Source organism: Nipponia nippon, unplaced genomic scaffold, assembly GCF_047370975.1.
Source record: "Nipponia nippon isolate SJK-2023a ecotype South Korea unplaced genomic scaffold, ASM4737097v1 scaffold_2, whole genome shotgun sequence".
Lineage (NCBI taxonomy): Eukaryota > Metazoa > Chordata > Aves > Pelecaniformes > Threskiornithidae > Nipponia > Nipponia nippon.
Window position 1 is genome coordinate 19,563,215 of NW_028262336.1, and position 24,337 is coordinate 19,587,551.

Genomic DNA, 24,337 nt, shown 5'->3' on the forward strand with positions numbered 1-24,337 from the left:
GCAGGGAAGTAGAGAAATCTTAAGACTTTGCAGTCACTCATTAAGCTGTGAAGACTTAAAGCATGAAAGCAGAAGTCAGCCTTTTGTCCTGACTTGTAGCTCTGGACACTGTTGTTGACTCTATTCACCTGTCCAAAATTTTACAAGATTGTCTCACCTTTGAAACGTGTCCTGTGTGTCCAGAGTCTGTCTATGTATGTCATATGAGCACATATGCATAACTGAACATGACAAACGTTCAGTGTTGAGGGGATCACGAAATGCAGTCTCTTCAATCTAATGTCTACCTTTCCTCTTCTAACACTTGTATGCTATTAGTGAACAGTATAAGTCTTTGGAATTGGTTGAACAAAAAACTTTTTCCTGTCATTTTCTGCATGTAATCCTGGCGTTTCAGTTTGGAAGATAAAAATGTTTAACAAGCTTCAACAATGTAGAAATGAAAGCCAAAATTTCTGTGACAGCAAAACCTTAAGTTTCTTAGATCTGGATCATGAGCATGCACTTACTGAATCCTTTCTGTTAAAGCAGCAACAGGATACAGAACTATGCTTCTGTTTTACAAGATCTTCTACCACAGGTAACCTTGTTCTGTGTCCAGATGCATTTCATCTCATGAGATGAGTTTTTAGAATAGTTACAGCACAAGTAATTTTCTATTTCAGAAGCTAGTGGGTTTTTCATTAACTTAGAGTAAACTACAATTCTATAGTTGATAATTTCAGGAGGTGGTTAAAAAATTAAAACGGAATGCTTTCTAGAATATAATTTAAAAACAATTATGGAGAGCGCTAGTTGTTTCAATAATCATGATTTCTGGAATGATGATGCAGCAATGATACCTGAATTAACTTGCTCTATCACAAGCAGCGTGCTTATGTACAAATTGAAGGAGCGTTTGTACTCTTATGTACGTGATGCTGTATTACTTGCTCAAAATCTGTCCCATATAAAAAGCTATTATTGTAATAATGTTTTATACCTGATCAACAACTTTTCTAATCTTCCTTGACCACTGTCCTCTAAAAGAAATCGTTTTCATTGAGCATGCAATCTTGCTTACCACAGTTGCAAAGTGAGCAAAAAGAGTAATCTTTTTTTACAGTTACACTCATGATCATTTCACACGCTAAGTGTCTTGGTCTTTTTGTTTGCCTAAACTTCGAATTTACTGAAAGAGAAATTGAAACATTGGATGCACTCTTAGTGCTTCTGTAACAAGAGTCCAGAGCTTACAGTGATTTTTCCCAAAGACATAAATTGTATAATTGCTTCCTGAAAGTCCGTTTTCATCCCTCCCACCCCATAAACCCAGTCTCAAATCCTGAATTAATTTGCTGCTTATTTCTTTGGAATGAGATGAATGGGGTTGATCCTCCTTTGCTAGGAGGACTCATTGAGAAAGAGTACTAGGCAGTCAGCATGTGTGTGCCTCTAGGTTATGTGAAGCTTATCATAGCCTTTTTCTTTTCTGCATGGAAATTTCCATCCTTCTCTGTGACATGCTGTTCTTCTCTGTTAATAAATGTATCACTTCATTCCTCTCCATTTTTCAAAGATTTGTATGATTGACTTTTGTTTAAAGATGAAGCTTACTGCTGCTTCTTCTTCCTGAATGTGGGAAATAGCACATCCAGCCAAAGGTGTTTTTAAAGTTGTGAAAATGTATTTGTACCAAGGGGGGAGTTTAATTTTGTATTTAAGTGTGTCAAATTCATTACTTCAGTTAGATCTCTTCTGGAGTTGCTGGTTACCTATAGCATATACAAAAGGGTTCCTGCTTCAGCTGGAACTAGTTAATAATACATGTGACAGGCAGCAATTTTGAAACAGCTTCTATATGGCTGAGAAACTGGAATTTGCAGATAGCACTGTGTTCTTGTATAACTGATATATTTTAAAGGAAGGCTTAAAATTTTAAAAAATAGCTATACAAATAAAAATACTTTTTCCAAGGAGAACCCTTCAATAATGGAGTAATTTTGCCTTTACCAAATGTTGTATGTTGAACTTTTGTGGCTGTTTGACTTGCTTATATTTCTGTATTTAAACTTTATTTACATAAATCTTTCTGTGATTGCAGTTGGTTAAAACTTAAGTTAGTCAGCTGTGTTTGTGTATATATGTAATACACTTCTACTTGGAAATCTGACAAAGTATTCTCCCTCAAGCACTATAAATGAAATTGATTCAGAGCAGTAGTAGTTAGTAATGCACTTCTGAGGATTATACCCATGAGCAAATTTTAAAGGAATGATGCAGGTGAATGGGCAAAAATTTATAAAAGTATTTGCTATAGTGTGTCCTGAGGCATTTTTCAAATCTTGCTGTCTTTAAAGGTGAGCATCAGTCTTCATAATAAAAACTTGCTGGGAGATTAATCTTGAAAGTAGTCACAGTACTCTAAATTAATATAAGTAATGTTATTTTACCTTAACCAGTAAACAGACATTTTAATCCTCTGCTTTGAACTAATTAGGGGCCAATTCTAAAACAAAACTTGAAAACAAATCACAGGGTGATGTCTTAAGTTCTGACACTGCAGACAGACTATGTTACTTCTTGTGGGTTTTTTCCTAACCAACAAGGTACCATCCCACAGTGCTGTTTTGCTTCTTGACTGTTTCTATTTCTTTTTTCAAAATACAGTAAGTGTAATGAGGCAGACAAGTTGTTCTTGGTGGGATTCTTATTAGTTTTTATACATTTCAGAAGACTATTTTCCATTTATGAAGAACACAGACACACTGGGGATGTCTTACTTAAAACAAAACAAACCATACAGGTAGCATTAATAAAATTCTCAACTGAAGCTTTTAGCTGTGATTCTTCACATAATAGCTCACATTTTAGGAGTCAGTTGACCACCTTATTTATATTGTGCACCTGATGTGTGTTTCTTGAATCAGTGGGAGCTTCTTGGAGAAAACATAGCAAAATATGTTAAAAAAAAAAACAAACAAAAAAACAAACAAACAAACAAAAACCTCTAAGCTGTTACTAGTGCATTTTTACATTAGCAGTTTAGGCCATTCCATGTCCTACCGGGGTAGGTAGGGTACAGACCAAATAATTACTTCCATGAAGTGGTAATTTTGTTTTCCAAATTGTTGTAGTGCCAGTGGACTGCAAAGTCTTGCTGATGGCCTGTGTAGAGAGGCTGCCTAAGGAGCTGCTTTCTGTGAGTGCCAGACTGTCCTTCATACTTACTATATGCTGTACTGCAAACTTCTCAGTGTCCTGAGATTGTCTATTAAAATTGGCTGTGAGAGATGTAGCAGGGCTATACAATTCTCCCTAGGAGGCCTGTGTCCGATATTAATAAGATGGAGGAAAAAGTGCTAGGCTGTTCAGAGTGTGAAGTTCTCCTGTTGTGTAGTAATACCATGATTTCTTGACTGCCAATTGGGAGTTGTAGTCTTAGACTTAAAGTGTAAACTGTTCCCATAAGGTAGAGAAAATGCAGACAAACGTGAAGATTGCAACTTTGCACTGTGTAACAACCATGGAAAAATTGTATGGTTTGTATTTGATCATTTTTTTCTATTTCTATAGAGAACAGTGAATTCAATATTGTAGCCTTAGGACATAATGTGACAGAGTGTGTCCATGTTTATGTTCTTACACTTGTTAATCTTAATGTAAGAAAGTCACTTACTAAACTTTCTAAAAAAATCTTATCTATTTTCATTGCAAGGTATTCTCTGTTTTATAACCGCTTGAAGAACATTGAGGAAAATGAAGGCGGCCTTGATAAATTTTCAAAAAGTTACAAAACCTTCGGAGTTAACCAATTTGTGGATGGTGGAATATATTGCAAAGAGTGGGCACCAGGAGCAGAAGCAGTGTTTCTCACAGGTGACTTCAGTAAGTATTTTTAGGAATATTTCTTTTCTCCTGTACTGTGTTTTAGATCAATACCCTCTTCACTTAAAGACAATTTTGTAGCGATGATGAAATTCTGATAGTAAAAATGTATGTAGTGGCTGACTGGTGTAGTGGCATTTCATAACTTAAACTAATAATCTTCTACTCTACATTGTAATAGCCTAAGAACATATGTGTTTCTGTTATACGGTCAGTATTATGTATATATATTTATTATCTTAATACCCATAAGGCGGTGACTTGTCTAAAGGATCTAGCCTGATCACACTGCAGCTTTAGGCTGCATGTGTTTAAAATACCTGAGGTTCTTCCTAAAGCTCTACAGTTAGGCTTCTATAAAACTGTATGCAGAGAAGGCGAATTCAGTGGAATAATTTGCTTTATCTTTGGCTGATCTAACAGCAGTGTTGTCCAAGGACCAAGGCCCTTTGAAATTCCCACTGATCATGAGATTGTAGACAAAAGTCCTGCAGGAAAATGGTAACCTAAAATCAAACTAATGTACTTGCGAAAGAGTAGGTGGTGGTCTGTTTTGAGGGGAGGAGAGAGAAGGATGTTAGTAGAACAGGAAGATGTCAGGATTATATGGAGGAATTGCATTGCTTTGCTTTGAGAACATTGATTCACTTAAAACTTCAGACAAATATAAATTTGTTCCCCGTTTAGGAAGCTAGTTACACTCAAATCATGTTCTGCAAATTCTTAAATGGAAGACAGATGCATTTTTGCTCTTAAATCCTGTGATACTAATTCCACTCTCCTTTTTGTTTGAGGTTTTGGGGGGGTTCGTTCTTTTTCCCTTTCACCTCTCTACTCTATCCCTTCTTCAGGGTTAGGTATTAGTCCATCAGGATACTAGGAATTTTCTTACTGGCTCTTGCTGAACTGGGACTTTACCTGTGAAATGATTTTGTTAGTTTAACTGCATTTCAGAAGTATGCAGTGTTATTTACCCAACTATTTTTTTGTGCAAATACTTACCTGGTGAATGTTCAGTGTATCTTTTTATATTACAAAAAAAGTATATGAATTGTCAATTTGAGGCAGTTAACTACTTCTGCTTAAATAAAAAGTTAAATGTTGGGTTTTCCATCTTACTTAACCCTATTTGAGGAAACTATTAAAAGGGCAAACTCTGTATTTGAGGAAGTCATGAACTTGAAATTGTATGTGCTTATATAACTTTAAAATAAGACTCATTACATATGCCATTAGGTGTAGTATCTGGTGGTCCTTTCTAAAGTACTATGGTTATGCTTTTTAAAAAATGTATGCAGTAATAAAGAAATAAATGGACTACCCTGGCAGTGTCTCTTAGATCCATTATTAAGACTTTTTTCAATGCTTCATAGCAAACACTACTGTTTTAGTACAGTTGTTTCATAGTCCCAAGATCCATATATTTATAAATAGAATAAGCAAAAGAAATTGTTTAAATAGTCACGTTATGCTTCAGTTTCCAAACATCAGAGTCATAACACACATCTATTTTATTGTCAGCAATTTGTATGTTCATGTCTTTAGGAACTCAGCGGGAGGATCTGTGTCCACTATTCACTGTAATTTGAGTCTATAGACAATGACTATTTTCAGGAAAATCTTGGTTTTAATGCAGAAGACAAACAGAAAAGTTAGTGCAACACTGTTTTCAACCATGCTCCTGTTTGATATGGTTAACCTAATGAATGATAGAGTAGCTTTCCTTGAAATATTCCTTGGGTTTTTTTATTGGAATAGACATTGATAAAATAGGTTAGTGCAGTACTGGAATTTTAATATGGGAATCAGATATGTCCTCTGATTCAAAACTGGATAATGAATCACAATATAGTTCCCCTACTGCTAGATGAGTGATGCCAGTTATCAATACTGACTGCAAGACAGCTAGATGAGGATATTTTAATAGCTCAACTTGATATGTATAAACACACAGAAAATTCTGCTCCTTACTCCCCTCTAGTCCCTGCAACCCCACCTATTGCTCAAGGTTTTTGTGATGGTTATAATAGTCTTTAAGTTATATTGCTCAACACAGTTGAAGACTAGAATACATTTATTTTAAATATGTATTTTAATAACCATTTTAAAAACGGACTTTTAATGAAACTAATAACAAGTATTTTAAAAAGAGGATATAACTTGTAAATTGGCTTGGCAGCTTAGCAGGGGAAGTCCACATACACCAGAACACAGTAGCTAAAAACTGCAATGATTTTCTAAACTCTCCTTCATTTAAAATATTTCATGTAATACATCATATGAAGCAGAATTTAGGACTAATATCTTAGAATAGTTGTATCTAGATGTTAATGAAATGTGGCAGTAAGGAGTCAGAAGACTAAAAAAAAAAAAAAATTCACTTCAATGTGGAAAAACTGCGTTTGTCCTATATATCATATTCATCAGTCATAGTAGTATTCATTCCCAAAGGGGAAGATAAGGTACTCAGAAAGCCTAGAGGAATGGAAGACTGTCATTCAATTCAGAGTAGCTTTAATAATATTCTGATGAGAAATTGGGTTGCAAAACCCTAAGATTTAGATTCAGGTTGCTACAGATATGTTTAATTAAAACTGAATCCTTTTAACCTTTCTTTAAGTTTTCAAGCAGGTTAAAGTCTCAAACTAAATTTATGATTATATTGTATTTAAATTGAATATCAGGATTGTTTTTAATAAGATTTTTTTTTTTATAAAACTCAGCTTTTTATAAAGGGAACTGTAATTGAATGACTTGGGGGGGGGGAAGTTGGAAGTCTTATACAAAGAAACATAGAACTTAAATGACAGCAGCTCTTTAGGTTTTTACCTGAAATATGATGGCATGTAATATAAAAACAGTCAATTCATGCTTTGTTTTTTAGTTACCATGTAGGGAGATGAATAGCAGTGTTTTCTCACATACTGTTTAACAGTATTGTCTGCAAGTCTCTTAGATGTTTAGTGGAAAGACAAGAAATGTCACAAAGTATTAGTCCCTGATACTTAATCTGATAAGTTTTTGAGGATCAAAAATTAGTAAAAATTATAATGGCAAGTGCAGGCTGTGTTACAGAGAACTTAAACTTCTTTCAGAATTTATAATTAAGCTGATAGTTAATAATAGCTTTATGATGAACTATGCTTAAGATAAACATGAATAATTTATTTCTGTAATTATATACATGCGAAGCATCAGTCCTGCAAATGTAAAGTTTTTTGTGAATGACTTTGTCTTATAGCAGATAAAAGGTATTTTGGCCCAAATTACGGTATTTTTGTACCTAATTCTAAAACATCTGTAACAAATGGGATAGTTCCTATTTGTAGAATAATTCTTAGTATCACTGTGCATTCTGGAAAAAAGCTAGAAACTAGTAATAGCACACAAATCTGTATTTGAATTGGAGAGTGAAAAACATAAATTCAAGAAAATCACAATACTCTGAGTTCTTTTTGTCTCTTTAAAACTCCATAATTGGACAGAAAGATATGTCTGATATTCTGATACAATGCTTTATCTAAGAAGTATTAAATACACATCCAAAAACGTTAAGATTTGTCAATTAGTGCTTTTAGCCTCTCAGTAAATCAAGTGTATGAGGCAATTAGTCATCTGAATTTCTGATACTAGAGGCAGTATCAACATTATAGCTACCTTAAAACTCTGTGATAACACATTGAGTGTTTTATTTGCATGCTATATTGCTGAGGAGCTTGGTGACTACTGGCAATTTATTGCTACTTTACACTCAACTATTTCAAAATAAGTCACTGAACTGCCAAGTTTTGAGGGTAACCCACAGAATTTGTTTGGGAATTAGAACACTCAAAATTGTATTTGGCCATGCAGAGACTCATATGTTATCTGTAAACAATATTTTAATTAAAAAAAAGTTACTGGCTTTAAGAAGCTTGGAAGAGTAAGTATGTATATGCTAATTTGGAAGTCGGTTTTTAATATAATACATTGTCATGCTCGTGGTTTCTGTTCTTTAGTTCCCTTTTTTCTTTTCTTTGCCTTCCTCTCCCTCCCAGCTAACATTGGATCTAAAATGTTGATCAGTCTGGAATATCTGTTTGTTTTGGTTTCTGCTTCCATTTTCTTGTGTTAGTGGGGAAGGCTGCTGCTGGGGCTGGAGGGTGGAGGGAGGATAAGCTGGTTGGTTTTGGGGGGAGGTTTAGTTATTATTTAAACTCTGATAGGCTTCCTTCAGAGCGAAGAAAGGGGAGCTTAAGCCACTAGCCCTCACAATTTAGATATCTGACAGCTGATTAGAAATGTTTGATATCTTAAATGATTTATTTTTTTCCCCAGACTTGACTCAAACTGTTGCCTAAATGGAGTCTAGAATCTACTGTGATATGATACTGAACTTCTTGCTACTTTTTTCAAAGCTTTTTATAGGAAAATACCTAGATTTCATGAGTAAAGTCAAATAGTGCTATATTTCTGTGGCTACAGACAACTGAAGGCAGTAAACTGAAGTATAAGCTGCTATTAACATCCAGGGAGACATCCTATCTGAGAAGTAATGACGTTTGTTTTTATGGCAGTGTTTGAGCTGTTTAATCACTTTTTAAGCAATTATGTTAATGACCCTGCTATTGAGCTGTTGGAAATCAGGCAATGTAGGAGGAGGAAGACCTAATTGGCCACTGTGTAGAACAGTATAGTGTCCTCGGAGAATCTCTCCATTAATGTTCTGATTTCATATTCCAAGCAAATGGTATAAAGGTATCTTGTGGGATAGTTGGATTTTGATGCCTTTCCCTTGTCTGAACTGCTGTTTGTCTGATATCTTTTCCTCAAGGAAGATGTGTGAATGCTTGCTGGACTCTGTTCTCTTTGAGCATCTTTCCGTTGATCAGAAGTATGTGGAATATAGAAATATAATTGCCCTAAGAGATGAGTTTATTGCACTTGAGAATTCCATCTCAGTTTATGAAGCTTTTCACTTTTGAAAAAATGTTTACAACATTGCACTAATGTATCAGCTCTTATATTGGAACAAGTGAATGATTTGGTCAATATGCGAAAAGTACTCCTTTCCCCTGTGTGAAGCAAGAGCAGTGTTAATTTCTGATATGAAACTCCAAGTTAAGCCACGAGCCTCAGAGCTGTATGGCTATATACACTTGCCAATGTGAAAATAAAACCAGGAGATGGAACAAGAAGTCAATCTTCTTCTATGATTTAGCTGGAAGTATTGCATTTAAATTGATTTTTTAATGACAAATGGTAGAGTCCAAGGCATTATAGTGGTGAAATTAGTTCTAGATTAAAGCTCAGTTCATGATTCTTTGGCATGCTAAGGGTGCAGATCTGATCAAGAAGTTCCCTTGTGCCTTATGTTGCTGAGGTAGAATGTAATGTTTAAATAATTGTCTGGCTTTGGAACATCTAGTCACAGAGATGAGAGAAAAAAGTGGTAGGCTATTCAAGATGTCTTCCACATTGGACTAAGACATACCTGGGGCTTGAACTTTTGTATAGAAGCTCTTGTCTTTGTGTATAGCTTATGGGTTTTCTGTGATGGTGTCCTTTTTTCTACAACATATTCAAGGTGATTATTTGAACTTCTGCTCGTCAATCTTGTCAGCCTTTTTCTGTTTGTAGCTATTGGCAGAGTCTTTGAAGTCCTTGTCCTCAAACTAAGATATTTCTTCTTGTCTCTATATTTTCATAGTCTGCTATTCAGTTGTTGGTTGGTTGGTTGTTTTTTTTGTTCGTGTCTTGTGTGTCCGGTCCCGTCGTCCCCGTGTCCCGTACCCCCCCCAGCATTTTCGGCTATGTTTTGCTGAAAAATCTGAAGGCTAAGCAGTAAAACTGAGAGAAGCCTGAGCCACTTCCTCTTTGAAGGAAGCCTTCAATTTTCAGGGTATTTTAACTTTTTTTTTATGCCTCTTGTCTTAATTCAAAGCAGTATTTTTCAGTTATAACCTTCCTAAATGAGTTCTTCTCCAGGGGTAAGTAGTAAACAATGGTTTTAAGTAGGACCATCAGGCATCAGGGACAGATGGGTATTGCTTTGTGTTTATTCTGAAGTCATGAATTATGGACGCCCAGTAATGAACGACTGTGGCTGAGAAGAGAACGGATTAACAGGACCATCCAGTATTGTTAGCAGGTGGAGGGGAAAGTGTAATCAGCTTGGACAGAATTGCTAAAGCTGCCTGTGGAGAGCAGAGATACTTAAGTGGGTAGAGAGTTGCAGCCATTCCGCCTCTAAAGGAGGGAGGAGAGGTGGTTGTAACAGAGGTCATGAGAATTTTTTTTTTTTTGAATAATGTAAGCATTCAGTGCTCTTGGTGTGCATAACAAACTCAACTTCAGGCAATTTTCCCAAGTGAGTTTTGTAGAGACTGGGCCTAAGACTTTTGCTGTAACTTTTTTTGTTCAGTATTAGCAAGTCATCACCTGACATATTGGGTTCAGTTCATGCATTGTAATCAAGAGCTACAGCTTAATTTGAGTTTCATGAAAAGCAGCAAAGATGATCAGACATCTGTGGGGGGAAGAAGGTTGAAAGAGTTGGTAGTAATTCCCATAAGAAGGTCTTGACTATCATAAATCCTCACAGGTTCCTTAAAATAGTCTTTTTGCAACTTCTTAAGACATTTGCTACTTTTTTCATCTTTCTTCTGTTTTCCTGTTTTTGCCTGAAATGTTTATTTCAGACAGTTTAGCTGTTTGCAATTTAAAAGAAAATATCAGTTTTAACTCTGCCATCTTTGTGTGTTTTTTGTTCTTGCTTTTGTGTTAAAAGGTGCAGTGTTGTTTGAAGATGCTCTTTCTGAGCATTCAATATAGGGTTCTTACCATGTGTTGGTATTTGAAGTTTAGCTACTGTTTCTGATGTTGTACTCCAGGTAAAGGTCCTGCTGTGGACAAAATGTGCTGTAATTGTCCAGACACAGCCATAAGTTATGCCAGATGTCTTCAGTTCCTCCAGTAGGCTTCCAGGGTTTTATCTGGCTGTGTACCCCTCAGTTGTCATGCATTTTGCTTTAAGGTCTGTATCAGTGCCACTTGGATTATGCAAATGTGTTCTAAATAAGCATGTAATTTTTCTAGTTTATGCATAATATATTGCCCTACTTTCTACCTCCAACTCCTTTTTTGCCCTTTAAGTACCTTGAGTGCTTTGGGAGCATTCAGGAGCCCTTAGATGACTGATGTACCCCTCTCCTTTTCTTAGTTATGATCACTGACAGACTTGTAACTTAAAGTACATACCATGTTATATTACTTTTTTTCCTAAGCCATAAAATCCTAGTGATGTATTCTGTCTTTTTACCATTCCTGGCAATGAAATAAATATATGTATTACAGCATATAAACACTATATATAGTGTTTGCAGTTTTGACATTCTTTTAAGGAGTATTGCTTTATTGCTAAGGTATTGTTTGTTTGATGTTGGTCTTAGTAGCCTTAGTAAATGTTAGTAGTGTTTGTTTAATTATTTTTTGATTGAAACTTTGGAGTAAAACTGCAGGGGAAGACCCATCTATATCTTACTAATATACAAGCTCTTCTGCTATTAATCAAGCAATAGTTCAGTAAATACTTTCCTTCTGCTAATGTGTGTATTTTCTGTCTGCACTAACCAAATACCTTAATAGTGATGAAAACTATCATCTAAATAGAGTACTGAGTTAATTATATTTCTGTTTTTGAGCATGGGAAACACTTTATTATAATAATCTCTTCATTGGTTTTGATGTTGCTCTCTACTGTAAAATGAATAGGTACTAGAATATTCGTCTTACATAGTTATTTTTTGTCATATTCTCGCCTGTTCGATTTGTGCCTTTCAGTTTTTTTCTTTAAAGATTGGCAGTTCGCAGGTTTAAACAGCTGTGTAAGAGCAACTAGCAAGTTACTTTGAAAGCAGTGTAGTCTTTCTCTGAAATTCAAGACATCCATATACTGTTAGAGAAGGTTATCTTTTTGTTGCACAGGAGATAATATTTTTTATTACTGGAAAATACATATATATTATTGGAAAATACATATGTTGATGAATATAGATAACTTCTTCACTTCTCTACCTCCCCTGCTGTTATTTCTGTGGTGCTAAAAGTGATGATCCTGCTCAAATGGCATGTCCAGTTTTTTATTGAATTGCTTTTAACCCGGACTACCATATTTAGTAGCAATATTGTTTTATACTACCTTAAACTAGTCATGGAACTACAGTTCAGGGTGTGAACAGTTTGTTAGCTGTTACAGAATGCCTGCCTAAGATCATGCACTGCACTTCCTGTAGACAAGTCACTGAAGGCAGTTTATTCTTTTATTGAGGTGTAAGCCACCTCTTTTTTTTTTTCTTTTTTAAACTACAGGACATGGCATACAAAAAAAATTAGCATGAAGGAAGATTAGCATGTGTTGCTTTAATGTCTTGCAATTCAATTTTCTGTGACTAGTTTAGCTTAGGAGTCTCTGCCTTGAACTATGAGAGACAGACATGTTTCAAGGAAAAAAAAGTAATTTTCAAACTTGGCTTGCCATTTCCTTCTAGCCTAGAAATGATTACATTGCCTAAGTCGGTCTATTCAGAAGCTTTATATTCAGTCACGTTCATATGAGTTAACCTTGAACATGCATACAAACACACAAGATCATCTTGGCAGATGTCTATTCAGTTGTGCGTGTCATAATGACCAACCCTGCATGTCTCCAGTGCTCAGTGAATCCAAAGAGGACAAAGAATCTTGAATTATGGAATCTAAGTTAGGTTCATTAAACTTTTTTGATGAAAATGGAATCTTCTTCAAGACTTACTTAAATAAAACTGTGGCATTTCAGGCCAAATTCCTGACTCTGTTGTCATGGTCTCGTATTGTGTGGTTTCCTAGCTGTTGCTACCAAGTCTGTCTGCAGTTTCCCCTTTATTTTTCCTATTATATATGCTTAATGAGTGTTACTAATAGGACATCAGCTTGTCAAAATAGAGGCAACGAGCAGCCTGTGTATCCAGACCTGGTTTGAGTGTTCAGTTTATAGAGATTGGTTTTGGTTATGTTTTGTCCAAACTCACTTCTCTTGATAATCAACAGCTGCTAATTATTTTTCCCCCATAGTGTTGTAGCAAATATTTCTACTGGCTTGTTTAGCATGTGAGGTTTTTTGTTTTAATTCTACATTAAGCATTACTTTTCAGTCATTAATTTTCATACTGCCATGATTTTGTGGTATTAAAATCAGTAGTGTTTATTGGGGGAGGAGGAGGTTGGTTTTGCTTTGATCAAAGAAGGTAAAGTAGAAATAATTTAATCATTGTCGAATTGGAGTATGGTTTCCTAATGAAAATATTATACATTTTATTGAACCTCTTTTGAATGTGTATGGTAGAATCAAATGTAAAAGTATTTGTATCTGCTGTCACTGAAGTTTATTCTGAAAAAGATGGAAAATACTGTTACACCTTTGAATTGTAATTGGACACATTTTAAGATAAATACACTTATTTTTTAAATTGCAGATGGCTGGAATCCATTTTCTCATCCATATAAGAAGATGGAGTATGGGAAGTGGGAGCTGTTCATTCCACCTGGACAAGATGGTTATCCTCCTGTGCCCCATGGATCAAAGCTAAAGGTGTTGGTTCTAGACTTACTCTGTCCAATTCTTGTAACCCTTCTTACTCAATTGTCCTTTTTGTCTTCTTTTAAATAACTTTATCTTCTTTTAATTGTTCTAAGAAGCAGAATGAGTTTATCTACTTGTGCAAAGTGACCTCAATGAATGAAACATTAACATCTAACTCTCTTCATGATGTTTAGAAACAGGCATATGTGGATACAGTGTATTGTATCTTGTTACAAGATGAAAACAGTATTTACATATTGATAATTTGAAAAATAATAATAATAATGTATAGGTAAAGTCTTTTTGTATTTGATGCACCTACTCAAGATTAAGATCCTATTCAAATCTCAATACCTTGGTAATTTTTGTGATCCTTTTAACTATGTCTTTTTAGGTGATCTCTGTGTTGCTTTAGTGGTACGTGCTATCTTGTGAAATATCTGCCTATCACTTAGGAATTAAGGGTACTGAGCAGTAGGCTTAGGTTAAGTAAGTTAAACTAAATACAGATGCAGGGAAAACTTAGTTATTTTATCAGTTGTATTTTGTGAATATCCATAAGCATAAAATCCTTTCTTCCAGAAATTAATGGAAAGTTTCTTTGAGCTGTCAAATGTTATAGTTGTTATGCTTAGTGCAGATATACATAGTGACAACTAACTATCAGCAGAGTTGCTTGTTTCTAGGTGAATACTGATTTCGGTCCAAGATGTACTTCTGAAAATTTGAATTGTTGCAGTCAGAGCTTGAGTTTCAGAGATATCAGATGCTAATGTGAGGCAGTAATGAGTAGTTAAGGAAAGAAATGTACTGAAATAATCTATAGACTAGGAAAATGAAGACACTGGAAGCATTTGTAAATACTACTGTATTTTTCAGGGCTCCTATCAACAATACTAACACACTGGAAAAAAAAATCCTCATTTTTCTGCTGAAAATCAGCTTAGGTAAACAACTAATCTTCTGAAACAAAGATATGAATAAAAATGCTCTGGAAATGCTTACTCAATGTGTGTGCTTATCTCTATGCTTTTTGTTATGGCCTATGAAATTATTCCAGTAATAAATATGGATAAATTGAAATTTAGCAATAATCATTCAGGGATGAGAAAGCTGTTTTTATTTTACAGAGCAGGAAAGAAAACAGTTGTCTTCAACTCAGAAATACAGTAATTATGCAGTAATGAATGAGATTGCAGAATGGTTACTTAATATTTTCCATGATTACATGATGTAAGTAGATTAGATTTTGTGATTGTTGCTGAATTTACCTTTTATGTTTTGTCTACAAAACTATTGAGCTCACCTACTGTAGAATATTCTGTGCTCAGTGTAGAGATAAGAGGTGTGAATGATGAGGAGTGTTGATAATTATTAACATAATAGCAAAAAGCATATATTCTTAAACACATTTGGAAAAACTTAAGATTATTTTTTCTGTCTACCTATATAATCACTGGTCATATCTCCTATTTTTGAAGTGCAGGTTCTTTATAGTACTTTCACTCTTTCCATTTACTATTTTCTTTGAAATATAAACTCCATAAAGCAAAGACTGCATTGTGTATAACTTGTTTAGTATGCAGAATTTTTGACTACTGATTACTCTTGGTACTGATGTGCTAGTAAGATGATTTGCTGTAGTTCTGTAGGTGCTCTTGAGTCTTCTGAAAAGCCGTGAGACTTTTGCTGGCAGAGCAGAATGCGAGTTTGTTTTCCTTTTTTTAGTTGTTTTTTTTTACGCTGCCACTTCTTTAATTGTGCTTTTACATAGTCAGTTCTAAACAAAGATATATGCCTTTGACACTGACACTCAAAATTTGTGATTGCCAAACAGGCTCATGTAGCTGGACTGCTCTGTCTGCCTGTGAGATGGATTTGCTTTTGAGTGTGTATATTCTTGTCTTAAAAAAAAAGTGCAAAGACTTAGCAACTTGATTCACGAGTGTGCATAATCATAATTGATGACTTTATCTGTATGGAACTGCTCACAACCTCATCTGTAACCTCATCTGTAACTTTGCTAATACTCTTTCATGACACTTTGTTCCATGGTGCCTACACAACTGAAACTGACACATCACAATGTGTACTTTCAATGTATTTAGATGATATAACTAACATGAAAAGAAGTCTCTAGTTAAGGTAGTTCTAAAATGGTTTACCAGTCACAAAAGCTGGAATGAGGTTGGAATATTCCACGTGGTAGGCATGTACGTTACTCTCATGCTATGACTGATCTTTTTATCCTCTCTCATTCCACTAACGGGTTCAGAAAACTGCTGCTCTTTAAGTTTTCTTCAAACTACGTGGTTCTATTAATTATGATCGTTCTTAAATGAGAGTATTTTTGGGAACACGAGGATTTGTGTGGTAGAGCATAGTTTTGCAGTTCTTTGTTCATGCAGAAGCTGAGAATACTGGATTGTCTGTAGATGGAAATTACTATGCAGATTGCAGAGCTAATGTTTAAATACACAGGCACTGTTGTCTGTCTGTGTGCACTAGACTAGGCAACAAAAACTATTTCTTCATAGTAATGAAGGTATTCCCTCTTTTGCTTTACTGAAGAAGCATAAAGGAATCACAGGTTTTAAAGATTTTTACCAATAGTATTCTTAAATATTTAAGTTAAAATAGTTCACTTTAGACATTATGTAGTGATTTTGATTAATCTACTAGGGGGAAAAAGTCTCATCCAGAAGGTCCATATCTTTTGCTTTTGTCTACACTGTTTTCATCTTTAGTTCTACACAGGCGAATGCCAAGTTCTGAAATCGTGACAAGGTCATTCCTTTTAAATAAGTAATTTCTAAGCCAGAATGGGAAATGGAGGGAGTGTAGCTGGTGACACTAATTTAGATCAGGTCACAAAATATTTTTGTAGGAAAATAAATGAAGAGCAGAGGTCAAACATTTCCCTGTTTTCAATAGTAGTAGACTGTCTACTGTAGCTCTTCAGGCAGTCTTCTCATAAGTAAATATAAACATTGAAGAAGGTGAGTAATTAAAAAAAACTGCTATAGATCTTCTGATACATTTCTGTGTGAAGGGATGGATGCTTATAACAGCTGAGTGACTCCCTTGTGGATTATGACATCCATCTACAAAATAAGGTTACCTGCTAGAAAAGGGCACTTTTTTCTTTCTCCATGGATCAGTGGGGAGCTTAGAGTGAGTTAAGTGAACAAATATAGTTGCTGTTGTGGTTGTGTGGTGTTTTTTTTTTTTTTAAACTTCTGACAGACGTCATAAGCTGAGCACAGATTACGAACCAAACACCAAACCTTGTGCTTTAAAAAATTAAGCCTCTTTACCTCTGTTTCTTTATTCTAATGGGGGCAGTTTGAAAGATGGTCTGGGACAACCAAAGTTTCTTTAAACATTAACATATTTGTTATTCTAACAGCAATGGCAGTTGAGGGGCAAGTGTGCTTATCTTCTTTCATGGTTGAAAATGACTGAATTCTTCCTTCACTACCAGAGTATTCTTAATTATCTTTCACAGTATACAGCAAGCTTTTAGAAAAATTAACATGGTTAGGCTTCCTTAGCAAGTTTTGTCATGTGTTGTAATAGGCATGCATGCAGGAGTTTAATCAGTGTTCCACTTTGTTCTTTTACTGTTTATTTATAAATGAGTTTACAACTGCTTAAAAATACCTGTAAATTAAGTTTTCACTGTAGTCTCTACGAACCTAATTTTGAAATAGTCAGTGGAGTTTAGGGGTGGGGACAGTATTGGTAAAAATAAAGATCTTAATATCTGCAGTGGGGAATTTGCTTAATATTCTTTATAGAAATGCCAAGGAACAACATCGAAAATGCAGAACAATTGGAAAATAGAAGCCAGTAAGAATTCAAACCTAGATGAAAATGATTTCCAAATTCATGACTAATGATCAAATTCTAAAATATTTTCATACAGCTAAATAAGAAGAGGTGGTAAGATCAGTACTTCCAAAATATTGGCAATTATGATTGAGTTACCTGCTGCCCTGGAACATTGAATAGGGGAAGATCTGTATAGCGGAACCACTAAGTTTTCTTCTGCAAGCTGGAGAGGGTATACTAAAATAGTAGTAATTGTTCAACTTTCTAGTAATGACAGTAGATCTGTGATTTCTCTGTGTATGCTGACAGAACTAATCATATACAGCTCAGGGAACAAATCACAAGTTCTCCCTGGAAAGGTCACCTCAGAAAATGGTAGAAACTTTTTAAAAACTCTGCATTCCATCATTTGCTAAATCTGTATCCTTTCGACCTTCACACACATATATATACACACATATATATACACACATATATCTCTGTGTGTGTATACGTATTTAAATGGTAAACTTTATAGTTTTTTGAGGGAGTGCCTTGTATTGTAATGAGGTGATTGGATTTGTTATCTTGTGCACTTGTTAACACATTATTCTTCTATGGATATTCCAGACTCTTGCATGCTTGAGTGGTTTTACTAATTGCTGAATAGTAGCTATAGGTGCCAAGTTCAATACAAAATTGGGCCTGACATAAAGAACAGTCACAATTTTTTTTATTAGTTTGTACAAACTATTTTAAAAGTTCACTACTTTTGGTTTTGAGTAGTTTTCCAGTCCAAATATATAATCTTCTTCAATATTAAAGAGTGCAAAGGAGGAATTACTTTGACTCGGAACACTAACAGATTAATTATGGTTAGAGGTACCTAGAAGTACATTTGTACCCATGAGGTGCTGGGGAGAAGAAAGTTAGTCGCGAAGAATATTATTAAAACTTCATCCTTACAGTTTTTACCACTGTATCCTATACTTTGTAGAACAACTGCATGCTCTGTGTTTAACTTGTAAACCTTGAAAAGGAATCAAGTATGGTGAGCAGGTAGGTTAATCAGTGTCAGGGAACCACTGTTAGTAAAATTCATCAAGTGTAATTACTGTCGCTGATGAAGTAGATGGTGTTGCAGCTGACCTGACTGATCAGGAACTCCAGCAGCATAGTATCAGACTGGCTTTGAGTTCAGGTCTCATGCGCTTCAAGCAGTCTGCAGTCAAAATGTGAAGGTGTTTTTAATGAGAATGTGAAAACCTAGGAAACTTTTTAATAATGAGATAACAGGCTGGTGGTTAGAATGCTAGGTATAGAAGTGTTAAAGATGTGGTGGGTTTTCTGTAACATAAGATGTAAATAGGTTATGTGTGGTCAGGCAGCTTTTACAAAGGGAGTCCTGGGTACCACTAGCAGAGGTATGAAACTTGATTTCAATGAGAAGCTCCCTGAAGTTCACTGTTTTCTTATATATACAGATATAAACGCTTCTAATGTTTCTTGTTTTCTCCTCAGCTGGGGGGGGTGGAGAACGTCCTTGCTCATAGTATGTTAAGTTCCATGTCGCTTAAATTTCATGTCTCAAATGGGGTGGAGAATGTCCTTGCTCATAGTATGTTAAGTTCCATGTCGCTTAAATTTCATGTCTTAAATGGTGTGTAGGATGGGGGGAAAAAAAAAATCACCAGGTCTGCAAAGCTGAACGGTGAATGAAACAAATGATCTGCAGCATCGTGGTGTATAACGTATATGCAAGGAGGAGCAGACATGGCGTTCCAGGCATTTTGAACTTTAAGGACTTAAGTCCTCTAGCATATACATTTCTAGACATCAGTGGTGCTGAATGGGAAGTAAAGCATTAGTTAAATCTGTGGCGATGCCATTCATGTTTCATTGCTTGATTGTGAAGCAAGTTATTGTAGACTTCTTTGGGTTACATATTAGGTTTACTAGCAGGAAGAATTGTTATCTCATTGGGAGATAAATGGTCTCTTGACTGTGCCTGTTTGGATTTGGTAAACAATGTGCAACTACTCGTGGACTCATAGGAGAGGTTGTAGCAATGATGAAGCATTGTAATGCAGTGGACTGTTGCTCTTTGGAGCCTTTTTTGCAGGCTGAGCTCAGCGCTTCAGAATATTCTTGTTCAGTTATTTTGGCAGGCTTAGTTCTCCTGTGACTTGAAGACTGTACAATTCTTTGGTAGGAGGTTTTGCTATTTAAAAATACTTTCCTTTTAGTTTATCCATACAGAAGACTAATTGTTTCAATTGGTATTAGGTGTGTGTTAAAGCAAAACGTGGGGTTTTTTGGAGGAAAAGGGAGAGATATTTTAAAGAAGGGGTCTTGAAATGGAATTTAAAGTGTGAGCGTCCATATTAAGTATATATAAACATGGCTGTGTTTTTTAGGGGAATTGTTTTTGTTTTGAAGATAGGGCCACTGATTAGGTAAAGCTTCTGACGCTCCCTTTAGTGTGACATACTGGTACGTACTTCTGAATTTTCAGCTGTATTTGTCTAAAAGTTAAGAGAAGATTATAGGTAAAGGAGAAAGTGGAAGATAAACTTTGGTATTCTAATGGACTTATTCCACACCTTGGATGCCCAAGTCTTGTCAGATGGTCTGTACAGCCAACACCAGAGCTGTTTGAGGAGGACTTCTCTGAGGCATTACGATAAAGTGCTCAAAGTATGATACTTTAGAATATCAGAAAGCAGTTAATGCACCTAACGATGCATGGAGATGGACGGGTGAGCTCATTCATGACAGATGACCTCAGAATTAGAGGGAACACATCATGATTCTCTGCATTCTTTTATTATCTCCCAAAGAGAGTGTGACCTGAGGTGTTGGGAACTCTTGAGTTGTTGGGCAGGGAGAGAACAGCAAGAGGAGGGAGAGGATGCTGGAAGGACCGTTTGGGGCTGTAGGCTACCGCAGTTAAAAGACACCATGGGAGTATGTGACAGGAAGCAGAGATGTTGAGCATGACCTGCCTTATCCCCAGTTTGAAACAGCCGTGAATGGGAGCATCAAAAAGTAAGCACGCTATGCCACAACCACCCAACTGCAAGGTGCATTATGCAGCAGTTGTCCTTTATACAAATGCTTTATAGTTGAGATAAGTAATACTTAATGCTTGGGTGCCTCTATTACATACTTCAGCAGCTTCTTTTCTACTTGACATGGCTTGAAACAACTCTAATAAGTTACACTTATTGTGTGTAATGTGCTTTATTATTATGGTTGCTTTTCAAATCGTGCTCTCCTACCCCAAGCCTCTCAGTTACATAATACATATATGAATGCTTTTATATTATGCATACAAGTTTTTATAGTCTTTAAGCTACATCACTGTTGCTACAGTAACTTGATTCTGGTTAAGTCAGAGTGTGTGTGGGGGAAGTATTTCTTGAACTGTGTACTTTAGAGATTCCAGTTTACCTTTGACTTACTAATGTGATTTTGAAAAAGGTTTTCAAAATCTGGATTCTAGACTGAAAGGAAAGTTTGAATGCTGTCCTGCGGCACAGATACATGTGGTGCTTTTCCTTTTCTAAAAATAAACTGGTTGTCCCTCAATACTTAATAATGCCACCTTTGTGTAGCTAACAGTTATAAAGCCTATTGTTTCTTCCTGTAGACATCATGTACTTTTGGGATAGTTCATGATGATTAAGTATTGTATTGTCTCTACACTTGTGCCTGTTGAAATCTATTGGGAATGTTTCCATGTGATATTGCTTTCATTTTTAACAACTCTCCTATGGTTTCCTGGATTTTAACAGTTTGATTTTCCTATGGTGTATTTCTCTGTCTGCATAGATATTTTTATAATACTAGGCTACTGTCTTCATCTTTTGAATTTTTTTATATTCAAATAAATACTATAGTATTTTCTGTATTTTTTGTTAGTATTTACTAATTTCTCTTAGTTTTCTAAGAGAATCATGGAAATGGAAAAAACAGCAAAAGCTTCCTTTTTAATCTCATACAGTAAACTAGTTAAACATGTTCTTAGGATCTTCACTGCAATTGAAATGCTTAATTCACAAATGGAGCTATATCTCCCTCTTTTGGAAAATCAAGGCATGACTTCATGACTTGGCTTTGAAGATAGGCTTTTCCTTCTTTCTTATCTTGATTTTTTTAAAATTTATTTTCTTTCCCCAGGGGAGAAGTGAAGGGGAAAGAAGGGGGAATTGTGAACAAATATTAAATATCCATAATAAGTTTAGAGTCTAATAGCTGATCTGGTGATATATTTACAGAAAAATAATCTGCACAGCAAATAGACCCCTCTCCCAATGGCTTCTGAACCACACAGATTCCTCTGCAGAACTTTGTTAAATGTATAAACCACTTGACAAATATTACTATGTATCCGATAGCTAAGGAGTATTTTTTTCAATATTTGATTTAAATGCTTGTCTCTTTAGCAGATTTCTTTGCCAGAAAATTGCTTGGGGGGGGGGGGGGGAAGCAGACAGCTTTGTCTTGACTGACTTAATTTTGACAGTATACTGAAATGGATGAGGGCAAAAAAAGTTGGAGAAAGGGAGATTTGGAGTAATGTGATTAGTGTTCTCTTACTACTTCTTTCCAGTGTAACCAATTTGCAATTTAGGAAGGAGAACAGCCTGGCAGAAGCAACACACTGCCTGTTCTTTTCAGAAACGTCTTTTCAAGGTTTATACTCAAATCGCTTGTTAGGAAATAACTTTAGTGACTGCAAGTACCTTGGCAGATACGCTTCATTTCTTGGTTATTTGGTGCGGTAGGAATAGAGTATGGTAAAGTTTTTCAGTGGAAGGTGAGTTCTGGAAAGATTTCTTGTTTTCCATGCATCTTCCCTCACTGATTTTTGGGTGGAGGGTCCATTTGGGAAGGTATTCCTGGCTAGGGGAAGCTGAAGTGAAGAACCTGTGTTCACTTCTTCATTCCTTGCCTTCTATTTCTGAGGCTATTAAAGAAGGAAATGTTTTATCTGGTTTCTAAAATCTGTCACATTGAATGAGAATTCCAGCATAAAGCCCTTAACAATGCTGTTCTATCCCAAACTTTTGTCAGGCTTTTGTATTTTTATCTAAATCTTCTTTAAAACTGTGTCAGGCAAGGTACTCTGCATTCTGGTCCTGGGTTCTGCAGCAGATTGCATTACCTTACCGGAAAGCGTTCTACTGTGGGCCCAAGATACAAACGTATAAAAACATTGCCTCTAGATTCTGGTGCTCTTCTTACAAACCAGTATGACCTGTAGAAAGAGAATGGTAGTAGTTGCCCTGTGGCTTCTTCTGTGTACGTGGGGAAGGCAGGGGTGGTGATGTGGTTTTTGTTTACTTCTGTAAATGGGCTCAATTTACATCATCCACTGGCAAAAGATCATCAGAACTGTGTATTCTATCCTGGGTGCTAAACACAGGATTGGATATGCTTTGTGGAAGAAAAATATGCAGCTAAGGTGTACAGGCAAAGTATATTTTTAGTATATTATTCTAAAAATCGTGTTAGTGTACAAGCAGTTGCTTTCCTTCCCCATGCACTCTTAGAACAACTGAGGGTGGGAAATACCTTGATGTTTAATTTCTAATAAATTCCATGTAGTGGAAAAACCTGGTTACATTATTGCAACATCTAACATAAACTTCCTAGCGAGTCTTTAAGACCTAATCCTGTTATGCTCTTAGGTTTTGGGTTGAACTTACTTTCTAATGAGGTGCATGTTATTGAGGTGAGGTGGTGTTTCCACCTATGTTCTTGTGGCTTTTACATTTGGATAATCTTGTCTCAGAAATGAATAAATATGAAGCTAATGAAATACTATAAGTTGTAAAATATTGAAATAATAGCTTAACAACTCCCTGACATTTCCATATTTATATTAAAGCTAGTCCACTCTCTCATTATGTTAGCTATTGTTGGTTTGATGGCCAATTTAATTTCATCGTTGTATTAAAAGCCACATATACCAACAATCATTCCAAGTGCTTTCAAGCTATTAAAGTAATGAAATAATAATACAGTGTTTCAGAGCAGTTTATTGGCTTGCATATATTCATCAGTTATCTAGTTATCGCCTCCTCGTTTTCCTCTCCTCAACTCGAGTATAAATGACAAACCACTGGGTAACAAATTTCCTCAATGCAAAAATATCAGTCTTAATTCTGTATTCTTTAAAAAAAATAGGGGAGCAGATGCTGGTTTTAAATGAAAATAAATATCTGAAAAATAAGGAATTATCAAGACAGCATGGCTCATTTTTATTTCTAATGTTTGACCCTGTATCATCATCAGTGGAAAGAGAGGCAGATGACTTATGGAAACACATCATAATTTAATACAATGTTCACTCATGGAATTAAAGTCTGCTTCAGATGCAGCAACTGAAAGCTAAATGAGTGGATGCTGGGCAGAGAAATTGTCTGATCTTGTATGTAACTGTCACTTGAATTATTCTCCCACACCATTCTGAAGATCTGTGTATGTATACACTGGAAGATGAGGTAGCAGAATGAAGCTGACGTGAAGAGAAGATGAAGGTAGGCAAACAAACAGAAAGAAAAGGGATATTCATAAACATACAAATTTTAAACATGGTGTTTTGTGGCCTGATACTGCACAGTTCTATCTGTCGTAACAATAGTACAACCCCATTAAGCTCCATTTTACACACAGGTTTACATTTTATCTAAATTTGTATTTGTGACTAAATTTTTGAAGTTGTTAGACTTGCAAAACTATCAGACATTTTATTGATAATTTAAGAAAAAACGTGTGGGTTCTGTTCGTAAAAAGCCAACAAATTTCACTGCGTCACAATAGGTTGGAAGTTGCCTGAACGTAAGCGCCGAGTTTTCCTTTAAATGCCCTGAGACATCCAGAAGGGCTTGGCAGATGTGCTGCAGGTGATATGGAAGACCCATGCTATTTTGGAAAGGAAGAATAGTGGGATACCCAAGAGTCTCAAAAATTTTCAATGTCTCTGAAAATCGAGGCCCCTGAATCTCACTTGTCCTGCATTGGAAGCACCATTAAATTAAATGAAACCTA

At 35.6% G+C, this 24,337-nt stretch overlaps 1 protein-coding gene across 4 annotated transcripts in view; it reads left to right on the top strand.

Moving 5' to 3' along the window:
- GBE1 (1,4-alpha-glucan branching enzyme 1) overlaps nucleotides 1-24,337 on the top strand; it is a 165,765-nt gene that overhangs the window by 33,551 nt on the left and 107,877 nt on the right. For all 4 annotated transcript variants that reach the window (XM_087758415.1, XM_087758416.1, XM_087758417.1 and 1 more), the window contains exons 2-3: nucleotides 3,698-3,867; nucleotides 13,359-13,474. In XM_087758415.1, the coding sequence (XP_087614541.1) occupies nucleotides 3,698-3,867; nucleotides 13,359-13,474 (286 nt within the window). The remainder of the gene's footprint in view (nucleotides 1-3,697; nucleotides 3,868-13,358; nucleotides 13,475-24,337) is intronic.